Source organism: Oncorhynchus kisutch, unplaced genomic scaffold (assembly GCF_002021735.2).
Source record: "Oncorhynchus kisutch isolate 150728-3 unplaced genomic scaffold, Okis_V2 scaffold1062, whole genome shotgun sequence".
NCBI lineage: Eukaryota > Metazoa > Chordata > Actinopteri > Salmoniformes > Salmonidae > Oncorhynchus > Oncorhynchus kisutch.
This window is the reverse complement of record NW_022263007.1, coordinates 65,001-78,116: the sequence shown is the minus strand read 5'-3', so window position 1 is coordinate 78,116 and position 13,116 is coordinate 65,001. Positions and strand designations below refer to the sequence as shown.

Below are 13,116 nucleotides of genomic sequence, written 5' to 3'. Positions count from 1 at the left end.
TGTTTAAAGCCTCAGTTGTGTTTAATGCTCCAGGGTGAAGTTTCTCCTCTGTGCAGATCTAGGATCAGTTCCCCTCCCCCAATCCTAACGTTAACCATTAGCGGGGGGAGATGTCAAACTGACCCCAGATCAGCGTTTATGGTCAGTTGGCACAGTGATGAGTGGTCTTTAGTCATCAACACCTCTCATTGCCTTCCTGTGTGCCTCTGTACTTCCTGTTTCAGTGTTGCGCCACACACACATCGGTCCTTGCATCAGTTCCCCTCACGCCTGTAGTTCCTCTCTGTGGTTAGAGCTGTAGCAAACACCCAGAGAGGAGGGAGGGATGGGCGGGGAGTGTGTGTGTGAGAGAGAGAGAGAGAGAGAGAGAGAGAGAGAGAGAGAGAGAGAGAGAGAGGCTTAGAACTGTGTACATCTCCAGAGAGAGGGGGAGAGGGTGAAGGGCAGAGAGAGAGCAAGAGGGAGAGAGAGATGGGGAGGGGATACGATGTATTTGTGAGGAAGTGACAATGCTTGGTCCCATCAGCAACACAGTGCACAACGAGTCCACCTCCCACACATACGTCAGAGCGTCAGAACAAGTGTTACAGCTATTGAATCTATTCTGCTCAATCAGGTCTACAGCCACTAGATGGCAGACCAGAATCATCACTGTCTACAGTGCCTTCACTGAAGACAAAGACATGACCACAGAAACCTTAAACCTCACACATAACTACCACTGGCGAATCAGGCCACAAATGTTACACGACTAGAAAACTCAGAAAAACATGATCGTTTTTAATGTACTGAATAAACACACACTCAAATACCCATTCAGATCCATTTCCCAACCCCCTTATCATTGACATCCGTTGGTCACAGCATGAAACACACACATTAATTAATTACACATTAATTACATACAAGACTTCACAAGGCAACATGACGTTATTCTTTACATGGTCAAATAAGAATCACAGACTTGGTGCTCAGTGACAGCGCTTCTTCAACCTGGAATCCATAGTGATGAAACCGCCAGGTCCACGTTACACTATTACGACGAAGACGTTACTTCAAACATGGATGCTCTTTTCCTCAAAAGAAAAACAACAACTAATGTGCCTGGGGATGGTCAGTGGCGCTGTTCCACCTATCGCCGGTCTCTGCTTTAAGGACGCCTCTGTTTGTCCAGAGAATATCTCTGTACAGAGCAAGTAGAATTGACACATTATAGTAATTATTGCACCAGATCCCAAAGGTATTATTGAATCCCACAGAGAACCAGTTGAGTGGGGTGGTTTGAATCCGGAGTGACTCAGGTTTAGAATCAGGATGGACTACATTTGTTCTTTGTTGATGGCCTGCGGCTCTTCAAGCCTGCAAGAAAGAAAGGAGGGAAGGAGTAAAATAGTACAATGGTTAAATGACTTGAGATAAACAGAGATATACAGGTATCGACATAACGCCGAGAGAGGGAGAAGGAGAGGATCAAACTGAGCTAAAATAATGAGACAAGAAAAACAACTTACTGTCATTGTCTTGTGTGTTGACAGTCTGTTGAGAGGCACTCTTCAGGCTCATTTTAAACTTCTTACTCTTCATTGGTTGTTTCACCATGACTTCAAGGTTATTCATCTCCTCCATACTATTGGTTCCCAACGATGTGGGGGAGGAGATTGGACTGGTTGCCGGGCTACCACCCCCGGTGTCCACGCTCTGATTGGCTGTCGATTTCCCCTTGAAGAGTTTCCTAAAAGAAGGGCGGGATTTCTTCTCCAAAATGCTGTTGGTTTTTTTCGTCCCCACCTTCCCTCCGTCGGGTGGTAGCGGGGTGAGTTGATCCAACCACTCGCTGTTCACCTGCATTAGTCCCTCAGGACCCGCAGTTATAGCTGTCTTTTCTATGCCTGGTAGATCCTGCAAGGACCCCATCAGTCCAGGAACACTATTCCCGTACACCAAAGAGTATTTGGGGTTGTGGTATTTATGTGCAGGCACCTGGAGATCACCTCCACGCGAGTTGCCTAGACTGACCTGGAATCTGGATGTGGCGGCTCGTAACTGGGGTTTTACGGGCTCCACTTTGAGCCGCGCGGCGGAGGCCATGTTGGGAGGTGGGCTGAGGTTGAACTCCTTGTAGAGGTCCAGTTTTTCGGACACGGCGTAGAGCTCGCAGAAGTCGCGGTCGAAGAAGTCGATCACCTGGCCAGTCATGACCGTGATCATGTTGCGGTCCATCCGAGACGAACTCCATGAGAAGCTAGAGGAGAAGAAGATCACAAGAACAATGTTTAGGTCTTCAATAAAGACACAGTGAAACACACACAGCAAGAGAAGCTAGAGGAGAAGAAGATCACAAGAACAATGTTTACGTCTTCAATAAAGACACAGTGAAACACACACAGCAAGAGAAGCTAGAGGAGAAGAAGATCACAAGAACAATGTTTACGTCTTCAATAAAGACACAGTGAAACACACACAGTAAGAGAAGCTAGGAGAGAAAGAACAGATATGTGTTATGTCTTGGAAATAAACACACAGTAACACACACACATGACAGAGAGCGAGAGAGAAAGAGAGGAAGAGAGAGAGAAGGAAAGAGAGGGAAGAGGACAGAGAGAGAGAAATAGAGGAGAGAGAAAGAGAGAGATAGAGAGAAGAGAGAGAAAGAGAGAGAGAAAGAGAGAGAAAGAGAGAGAGAGAAAGAGAGAGAGAAGTATACAGCTACTTTCTCTCACCTGTAGGAGCCGAACATGACTTTGTCCCCATCCACCAGCATGTATTTACTACACAAAGAACCAAGGAGTCTACCGAAGGACAGACCCAACCCTGTCCCCTGAACTGTACGAGTCCTGATGTTCTGAAAGATACAACACACACAGTTACATAAAGGGTTTTGGTAACATAAACAAAACGCACGCAGACCAGCAAGATTCTCCAAACACACAGAAAGACATCAACTCATGTGTGTTAAACCTCCCATGTCCAAACTACCATTAACATAGAAGTCTTTTCAATTTAAAATGACAAAAAAAAAATCATTTGACATTTCATTTATTTAGCAGACGCTCTTATCCAAAGAGACTCACAGTTTTTCCTCACTGGTCCCCCAGGCATGTCACATGATCACACATGACACAGGGCCCTTGTACAACACATAAGTGAGTAGCCTAAGGCCTTCAATGCTCCTCTGCTTCAGGATGAGGGACCGTCTCTTACCCGCAGGTGCTGAGCTCCGACCTGCAGCCTGCAGCACATATCCAGGAAGTGTGGGACCCCGCTGACATCCAACAGGATGTAGACGGCCACGGAGCGCCGCGACGCTGCGTCCAGCAGGTCCTGCAGTATCTGGATGTCTGTCAGCAGGTCCATGACTATAGCTAACACCTGAAAGATACAAATACAATCAAACTTTATTTAAACACCTGGAGGGAGAAACACAGCAAAGACATTTAAATCAAACTATATTTAATGGTCAACAACTAAATGAAAACAACATACAATATACACAATGAAATATAGGTAGAACAATACATGGAAATAAAAAGTGATAAAGATCAATAGTTGTGAATCATATCGCGTGAAAGTGAATAAAACAATGAAAAACCTCCCTGCCAAAAGGCCATACAACAATCACTGACTGTCAGGCTGAAAGCACAAGCTGGGCCTATAGAAAACATGTAGGCTTATACACTAAACCTGTTATAAAGGCTGAAAGCACAAGCTGGGCCTATAGAAAACATGTAGGCTTATACACTAAACCTGTTATAAAGGCTGAAAGCACAAGCTGGGCCTATAGAAAACATGTAGGCTTATACACTAAACCTGTTATAAAGGCTGAAAGCACAAGCTGGGCCTATAGAAAACATGTAGGCTTATACACTAAACCTGTTATAAAGGCTGAAAGCACAATCTGGGCCTATAGAAAACATGTAGGCTTATACACTAAACCTGTTATAAAGGCTTAGAAACAGTGACATCTTATAAACAGTGCCATTCTTCAAACTTTTATGCCAATTCCTGCAATTCTGCACATTTTACAACGGAGCTGAGAGACAATGTTGCCGTTTGAAATCTAGTTTCCTGCAGTTCTAGGCATTGTGCCATGGCTGAGGCTGTGCTCTTTTTCTCAAACATCATAACAAAATGAATGCTGCTAAATTCATTGTTTTGGGACCTTTCAACTTTCTCCCTGAGCTTTAATGTTGGTGATTGTTAGTTCTCAGAGATGATACTATGAACAAATATATATGTCCATTATCTTTACCACATACTGTATATCTGATTTTAGTGCTTTAAATTTACACTGAAAGTGTTTTTTCATCCCTACAATTATACATATTTATATATATATATATATATATATTTTCATCCCCCATCTATTCATCCCCTATCTATTCATCCCCCATCTATTCATCCCCTATCTCTACGTATTTCAATGGAAGAAAATCCCTGTAGCTGACCCTAGTTGCCCCAACACGTCTCCTAGTTGCCCCAACACGTCTCCTAGTTGCCCCAACACGTCTCCTAGTTGCCCCAACACGTCTCCTAGTTGCCCCAACACGTCTCCTAGTTGCCCCAACACGTCTCCTAGTTGCCCCAACACGTCTCCTAGTTGCCCCAACACGTCTCCTAGTTTCCCCAACACGTCTCCTAGTTTCCCCAACACGTCTCCTAGTTGCCCCAACACGTCTCCTAGTTGCCTCAACACGTCTCCTAGTTGCCCCAACACGTCTCCTAGTTGCCCCAACACGTCTCCTAGTTTCCCCAACACGTCTCCTAGTTTCCCCGAAGCTGCCAGGCTGGCAGAGACAAAGCAGAGACAGAGACAGGTATGTGGGGAGGGGTGTAACACAACAAAACACCTGAGGAAGGAACTAGAAAGTGGAATCTCAGCTATTATCTTTCCTCAGAACTGGTTCTGTCCTGCTTAGCTTTTACTTTCTGTTTGATATGGGGAATTATTGAAAGAGTATGAATTTCCATGGACCTAGAACTCTCTGGAGCAGGTTGAGACCGATACACTGACTTGAATGTGTCCACAACATAACACTGCCTTTTCAGTCTGCATCACAACAAGGAGTGGACCTTTATATAGTTCCTGAGATATAGGTGTCCACAACATAACACTGCCTTTTCAGTCTGCATCACAACAAGGAGTGGATGTTTATATAGTTCCTGAGATATAGGTGTCCACAACATAACACTGCCTTTTCAGTCTGCATCACAACAAGGAGTGGATGTTTATATAGTTCCTGAGATATAGGTGTCCACAACATAACACTGCCTTTTCAGTCTGCATCACAACAAGGAGTGGATGTTTATATAGTTCCTGAGATATAGGTGTCCACAACATAACACTGCCTTTTCAGTCTGCATCACAACAAGGAGTGGATGTTTATATAGTTCCTGAGATATAGGTGTCCACAACATAACACTGCCTTTTCAGTCTGCATCACAACAAGGAGTGGATGTTTATATAGTTCCTGAGATATAGGTGTCCACAACATAACACTGCCTTTTCAGTCTGCATCACAACAAGGAGTGGATGTTTATATAGTTCCTGAGATATAGGTGTCCACAACATAACACTGCCTTTTCAGTCTGCATCACAACAAGGAGTGGACGTTTATATAGTTCCTGAGATATAGGAATTCCTTGTACACAAAACGATATGGGCATAATAAACTCTACTGGGAGTAAGATAAGAAAGACACATTCACTTCCAGTGACAGAATGTGAAACTAAAGCCTTGTTCACACTGCAGGCCTTAATGCTGACTGTCCAAACAGCCAGTTACAAGGGCCTACCGAGGTGGTTTGATAGGGCCTACCGAGGTGGTTTGATAGGGCCTACCGAGGTGGTTTGATAGGGCCTACCGAGGTGGTTTGATAGGGCCTACCGAGGTGGTTTGATAGGGCCTACCGAGGTGGTTTGAAAGGGCCTACCGAGGTGGTTTGAAAGGGCCTACCGAGGTGGTTTGATAGGGCCTACCGAGGTGGTTTGATAGGTTCTACCGAGGTGGTTTGATAGGGCCTACCGAGGTGGTTTGAAAGGGCCTACCGAGGTGGTTTGAAAGGGCCTACCGAGGTGGTTTGAAAGGGCCTACCGAGGTGGTCTGAAAGGGCCTACCGAGGTGGTTTGAAAGGGCCTACCGAGGTGGTTTGAAAGGGCCTACCGAGGTGGTTTGAAAGGGCCTACCGAGGTGGTCTGAAAGGGCCTACCGTGGTGGTCTGAAAGGGCCTACCGAGGTGGTTTGAAAGGGCCTACCGAGGTGGTTTGAAAGGGCCTACCGAGGTGGTTTGAAAGGGCCTACCGAGGTGGTTTGATAGGGCCTACCGAGGTGGTTTGATAGGGCCTACCGAGGTGGTTTGAAAGGGCCTACCGAGGTGGTTTGAAAGGGCCTACCGAGGTGGTTTGAAAGGGCCTACCGAGGTGGTTTGAAAGGGCCTACCGAGGTGGTTTGAAACGTAGCTTGAAATATCCGATTCCACGTGGCTTTTGGCTGTTCAGACGGCATGAAAAATAACAGATTGGAATCGGACATGCAAAAAAAAGAGGATTTGAGTCACTTCAGAATGTCAATGGGAACAAGGCTCAACCAGGATGCCTACACAAGCATTATTCTGGAGACCACCTCAGCAATGTGAACAAGGCTCAACCAGCATGCCTACACAAGCTTTATTCTGGAGACCACCTCAGCAATGTGAACAAGGCTCAACCAGGATGCCTACACAAGCTTTATTCTGGAGACCACCTCAGCAATGTGAACAAGGCTCAACCAGGATGCCTACACAAGCTTTATTCTGGAGACCACCTCAGCAATGTGAACAAGGCTCAACCAGCATGCCTACACAAGCTTTATTCTGGAGACCACCTCAGCAATGTGAACAAGGCTCAACCAGGATGCCTACACAAGCTTCATTCTGGAGACCACCTCAGCAATGGGAACAAGGCTCAACCAGCATGCCTACACAAGCTTCATTCTGGAGACCACCTCAGCAATGGGAACAAGGCTCAACCAGCATGCCTACACAAGCTTCATTCTGGAGACGACCTCAGCAATGGGAACAAGGCTCAACCAGCATGCCTACTCAAGCTTTATTCTGGAGACGACCTCAGCAATGGGAAAGGGTGGAGGAGGAAAAGGTTTCTTCATTCACATGAATGTTCTCATTCAGACAAGGAAAAGGCTGTATGCTGACATTACATTCTCCAGAGGAAACATGCTGAGTGAAGTGTTCTGTGTTGTAACAACGGGGCCTGTGTTGTGTTCACAAAGCCTGGTACAGTAGGAGTGTTGACCAGCTTGGCCTTTTAGATCATAATGGACCGGGGAGACCTGATCCTAGATCAGCACTCCTACTCTAACACATACACTTTATGAGTACGGGCAAAGAGAAACAACAAGTAACAGTATGAAATAATTCAAGTTAAAACCTACAACACCACAATGTCTTCCATCTAACAGTAGCCGCAACAAAATGCACTCATTGTTAATGTCATCCATGTAAATGTTGTGATGTGGATCACACAGTAATCTATTGTACTGTATGTAGATGAGGACAACCACAGTATGCTAAGATAAACACACCACACCTGATTATGTAGGTCCCTGTATCACTACTGTGTGTGTGTGTATATGTATGTATGTGTGTGTGTGTATGGACGTGTTTAACTATACATGAGGGGACCAGAAGTCTCCACCAGAATAGTAAACAAACACAAATTTGACCAACTGGGGACATATTGTTAGTCCCCACAAGGTTAAATGCTGTTTCTAGGGGTTTAGGGTTAAGGTTAGAATTACTGTTAGAATTATCTTAAGGATTAGGATTAGGTTTAGGAGCTAGGGTTAGGTTTAGGAGCTAGGTTTAGGTTTAGGAGCTAGGGTTAGGGTTAGGAGCTAGGGTTAGGTTTAGGAGCTAGGGTTAGGTTTGGGAGCTAGGGTTAGGTTTAGGAGCTAGGGTTAGGTTTAGGAGCTAGGTTTAGGTTTAGGAGCTAGGGTTAGGTTTAGGAGCTAGGGTTAGGAGCTAGGGTTAGGTTTAGGAGCTAGGGTTAGGTTTAGGAGCTAGGGTTAGGTTTAGGAGCTAGGGTTAGGTTTAGGAGCTAGGGTTAGGTTTAGGAGCTAGGGTTAGGTTTAGGAGCTAGGGTTAGGTTTGGGAGCTAGGGTTAGGTTTGGGAGCTAGGGTTAGGTTTAGGAGCTAGGGTTAGGTTTAGGAGCTAGGGTTAGGTTTAGGAGCTAGGGTTAGGTTTAGGAGCTAGGGTTAGGTTTAGGAGCTAGGGTTAGGTTAGGGTCAGGTTTTCGGTTAGGGTAAGATTACGGGTTAGGGTTAGGTTTAGGGGCTAGGGAAAATAGGATTTTGAATGGGACTGAATTGTGTGTCCCCACAAGGTTAGCTGTACAAGACTGTGTGTGTTTGTGGAAAAGGAGGGCCGAACTGGCCCCCATTAACATTGACGGGGCTGTAGTGGAGTGGGTCGAGAGTTTCATGTTCCTTGGTGTCCACATCACCAACGAACAATCATGGTCCAAACACACCAAGACAGTCGTGAAGAGGACATGACAACAACCCCCCCCCCCCCCCCCCCCCCCCCCAGCTGCACCATCGAGAGCATCCTGGCCGGTTGCATCACTGCCTGGTATGGCCAATGCTCGGCATCTGACCGTAAGGCGCTACAGAGGGTAGTGAGTACGGAAAAGTACATCCCTGGGGCAAAGCTTCCTGACATCTAGCACCTCTATACCAGGCTGTGTCAGAGGAAGGCCCAAGTTATAGACGGTTCTCTCTGCTACCACATGGTAAGCGGTACCGGAGCCCCAAGTCTAGGTCCAAAAGCCTCCTTAACAGCTTCTACCCCCAAGACATAAGACTGATGAACAATGAATCAAATGGCCACCCAGACTATATACATTAACCCCTTGTTATTGTTATGTCATTTTCTTGTGTTCTTTATTTTAAAAATAGTTTTACTTTTTTATTTTCTTAACTCTTTCTATAACTGCATTGTTGGTTAAGGGCTTGTAGGTGAGCATTTCACTGTAAACTATTTGATTTGATGTGTGGGTGGTGTGTACTTGCAACCACATTCTCTCCATTTCTCCTAACAGTAAACAAACTGCTTCAAAGCTTCAGGCTGCGGTGTTCCATGACATCCTGTTTGGCATAAACACACCTGAGAAATGACTTTCATATGTTCTCATTCACTCACTTGACAGGTCGGTGAACTAGAAGTAGGGTGAAGTTGCCACTACCTGGGTCAGTTTGACATTTCTCCCACTAATGGTTAAGGTTAGGATCGGGGAAGCTGATCCTAGATCTGTACCTAGAGGAAACTTCAGCCCAGAGCGGTAAACTACCCAGGGGGAATCCCCTGTAGGTATAAATAGACAGTGAATAGCACATGTACATGACATTGTGGAGGCTACCTGCCGCCCTGTGACCTCACATTAAAACACTGTCATATATGTAACATACGGTATATGACATCGGCCCAGGTTTAACATGTCATCATACTTCTGTAACAATATACTGTATTGACACAATCATTTTTCACGTGTTTTATTTAACCTTGATTTAACTAGGCAAGTCAGTTAATAAGAACAAATTCTGATTTAGAATGACGGCCAAAACCAAACCGGACCAAGACATTGATGTGATTGTGTGTTGTTCTAAGACCCAGTTGTACAAAGGGAGGAAATGTGTCATGGACTGACTGCCTGACTAACTGACTGCCTGACTTACTGACTGACTTGCTGATTGGGTGGCTCTGACTGGATGACTCACTGGTTGACTGACTGGGTCAAGATGGGTGGGTCCAAAATGACTCAGTCTCTAGTGACACGATAAACAAACTTCGCTAAAGGCAACTGAACTAAGCAGCTCTGACTCCAGTTCATCCTGTTATGTGCTGCCAACATGCTGAGGGATTTCTTCATTCATCACAATGGAATAGAACCCCCTTTATCTCTCCTGTGTGCTGTTTTACTGGGAGGTTGTACGCATCCACAAAGGGTGGAAAGTACAGACAGTGGGTGTGTGTGTCTTTGTATATGTGTTCTCTGAATAGCCTAATCATGAAAGCTAGCCTAACTTTAATTGACATGACAGAATGTTTCCTGTGTAATAGGGAAATCAGCTGTTCGTTCAATGAGGGTATTCAACAATGATATACGTCATCAGACAGGAATCATAGCCCGTGGATGATCCCCCAAGTTTACGTGGATGATCCCCCAAGTTTACGTGGATGATCCCCCAAGTTTACGTGGATGATCCCCCAAGTTTACGTGGATGATCCCCCAGGTTTACGTGGATGATCCCCCAGGTTTACGTGGATGATCCCCCAGGTTTACGTGGATGATCCCCCAGGTTTACGTGGATGATCCCCCAGGTTTACGTGGATGATCCCCCAGGTTTACGTGGATGATCCCCCAGGTTTACGTGGATGATCCCTCAAGTTTACTGGAAATAATAATAATAACAAAATAAAAGGTTAATCGTTGGACGTAAAAGACTGTAATAACACCAGGAAATCAGCACCAAGTGATTTACATTTAAGAAATATGTTCCCAAGAATTCCCACGCATAACAGAGAGACACGTGATCGTATATAAACGTAAGCAAGGTTTGAAATGATTACGTTTTAGTCAAAAATGATATCTGTTTGGGCTTCTTGCGGTCAATTTGCAGTCTACAAATTATTTGTAATTATGTTCAGGCCTCTCGACAATCCTCTCAACAAAACATATCGTCCTGCGGTTGAATCTAGTTGATGATCACTCCTCTACAAGTTTAGACACTCACTTCCATATGCCCCTGCTGATGCACGGACGCACACAATCGATCCATTCTCTCTATTCAATCACCGCCTCTCCGCTAACCTCCCCAGACGCATTTGAAGTTCTCTGATAAATTACTATATAGATTACTTTCCCATTAAAAAAGATGGCTTCATGAGTTAGATTCTTACCTCACATTTGAGATACATAGGCCGGGGCTATCACTATCCCAATAATAAACCAATACAACACAGTCATTAGTCCTGCGTTATTCAGTTCATCACTATGTCGTTACATCATTATTGAACAGTATATACCCACAGTTCACCTTGGTAGCTTCTTGGATCAGCCTACGAATGACCTCCTTGATGTGCGGTCCGTTCTCTTTTGGCGGGTGCGTGTGAACCGCCACGCGTGTGACCCCCTTGAACAAACCCCCGTTGGGCCAACCGAGATCCAACGGCGGCACCTCTGTATCCGACATCTGCGGCCAGTACGTCGAATGGTGCCCCGAGTTCGCTTTGGAACCGTCGGGTTTCGCCTTTAATTCTCCGCACTTCTCTTCATCTTCAGTGTCATATTCTTTGAAAGTGTTCCTTATCGTTTTAATATCACGGGCCGAGAGAAAGTCTTTCACTTTGTCCTCTTTCAGTCGCATTTTGAAAGCGCCGTCACCGTTTTTGAGCAGTTGTTCAACCGCCGCGCGTTGTTCTTCGCTGTAGTAAAACTCCGGTTTGGACTCCGGGACGTTCTCTTTGATGTGGCCGTCCTCCATGCATGTTAGCTGGGACTCGGCCATGGCTGGACACCGCTGTGTCACCGCTGGACTGAAGCCTATGGGTAAAGTCGCACAACCGCTGATTTTAAAAGGATCCGGAAGATACACGGTTACCTACCTACCTACCTACCTACCTAGGCTACCTGTGTGACGTTTGACTTTGACAGCTAACCTCAAATGCTGCGTTCATAAAACTGGGAACTTGGAACTCGGAAATCTCCGACTTCAGTGCGTTCCATACAACTGGGAACTCTGGGGGGAAAACGAGCTCCGTCTGTGAAAAATCCTTTTGAATGGTCATCCAAATCTGAATTCCAAGTCAGAAACTCGGGCATCCTAGAGCTACTTGAATTCCGAGTTGGATAACCATTCAAAAGCGCATTATTTTCCGAGTTCCCAGTTGTCGTGAACGCGGCATTACCTGCCATAGGGGCGGGACGATAAATACCTTATTATATGACGGAAATCACCCTATGGAAGCGCCCAACGCGTATGTGGCTATCATGCACGTGACTGTCAGACTGTTATTATTGTTGGACTTCGAACAACCCAGATATTTGTGGCTCTTCCTGGAATTGGTGTGATTCCACAGTTAGTTGATCCAAGGCTATTGCTCTCACACAAGTCAAACTCTAAATGAATGGTAGCTATGTTGCAACATTGATTAACATTTATACAGGGGCTTACAGAAAATCATTTATTTGATAATCATACAGTAATAATTGTGTTCTGAAGTTGTAAATAGTTGTATTATCCTGACATAAGCCTACGGTATGGTAAAGTACACTGATAATAAACCAGAAAGAAAGTTACAAAACATATATTTAATGCTAAAGCTAATCATTATGTTCTCTCTCTCTCTCTCTCTCTCTCTCTCTCTCTCTCTCTCTCTCTCTCAGAAATATAGTTGTTATTGTTAGGGAGGCAGGAAGCCTAGAGGTTCAGACTGTTGGGTCAGTAACCCGAAAGGTCATTGATTCGAATCCCTGAGTGAAAAATCTGTCAATATTCCTTTGAGCAAGGCACTTAACCCTAATTGCTCCTTTAAGTTGCTCTGGATAAGAACGTCTGCTATAATGAATGAAGATACTTATTTAGCTCTAAATGCTAGCCATGTTCTCTCTCTCATACAGGGTTGGTGTAGTTGGAAGGGAACACTCCCGCTTGTCCCCTCAGTCTTCCTTTCCACCATGACATGTCGGAACACTCCAGCACCTCAATGATGTCACCGGCCTTAAAGCTCAGCTCGTCCTTCTCCTCGGCGTTGAAGTCATACTGAGCTCTCACCTGCATCAGACCACCGCCCCCCGTGGTCACGGCCGCACACTGGAACACAGGTACACACACAGGGGTTGATTAGACACATAGCTTCATTCTATACATACACACACATGCATGGAGGTACATACATGCACACACACAGACACACACACACATACACACACACACAGACACACACACACACACACACACACACACACACACACACACACACACACACACACACACACACACACACACACACACACACACACACACACACACACACACACACACACACACACACACAGGAGGG

General features: G+C 45.3%; 2 protein-coding genes across 2 annotated transcripts in view; both read right to left on the bottom strand.

Annotated features, from left to right (window-relative positions):
* Positions 1–760: 760 nt before the first annotated feature.
* LOC109879545 (protein FAM83F) lies at positions 761–11,782 on the bottom strand. The gene is made up of 5 exons (XM_031817542.1): positions 11,091–11,782; positions 3,202–3,369; positions 2,721–2,842; positions 1,512–2,242; positions 761–1,359 (listed from the first exon to the last, which is right to left on the bottom strand). The coding sequence occupies exons 1-5, from the start codon at positions 11,559–11,561 to the stop codon at positions 1,310–1,312; spliced, it is 1,542 nt and encodes a 513-aa protein (XP_031673402.1). The 5' UTR covers positions 11,562–11,782; the 3' UTR covers positions 761–1,309.
* A 434-nt stretch (positions 11,783–12,216) lies between these two features.
* LOC109879547 (GRB2-related adapter protein) overlaps positions 12,217–13,116 on the bottom strand; it is a 4,986-nt gene continuing 4,086 nt past the window's right edge. Inside the window, exon 7 of the mRNA XM_020471717.2 lies at positions 12,217–12,866. Coding sequence (XP_020327306.2) covers positions 12,666–12,866 — 201 coding nt within the window. The 3' untranslated portion in view covers positions 12,217–12,665. The remainder of the gene's footprint in view (positions 12,867–13,116) is intronic.

Excerpts from the sequence above, each read along its gene's own strand:
- LOC109879545 (XM_031817542.1), bottom strand. The coding sequence starts at position 11,561 with ATGGCCGAGTCCCAGCTAACATGCATGGAGGACGGCCACATCAAAGAG. Across the intron at positions 2,843-3,201 it reads TCGGAGCTCAGCACCTGCGG|AACATCAGGACTCGTACAGT; the intron begins GTAAGAGACGGT and ends TGTATCTTTCAG. Across the intron at positions 2,243-2,720 it reads GTCATGTTCGGCTCCTACAG|CTTCTCATGGAGTTCGTCTC; the intron begins GTGAGAGAAAGT and ends CTTCTCCTCTAG.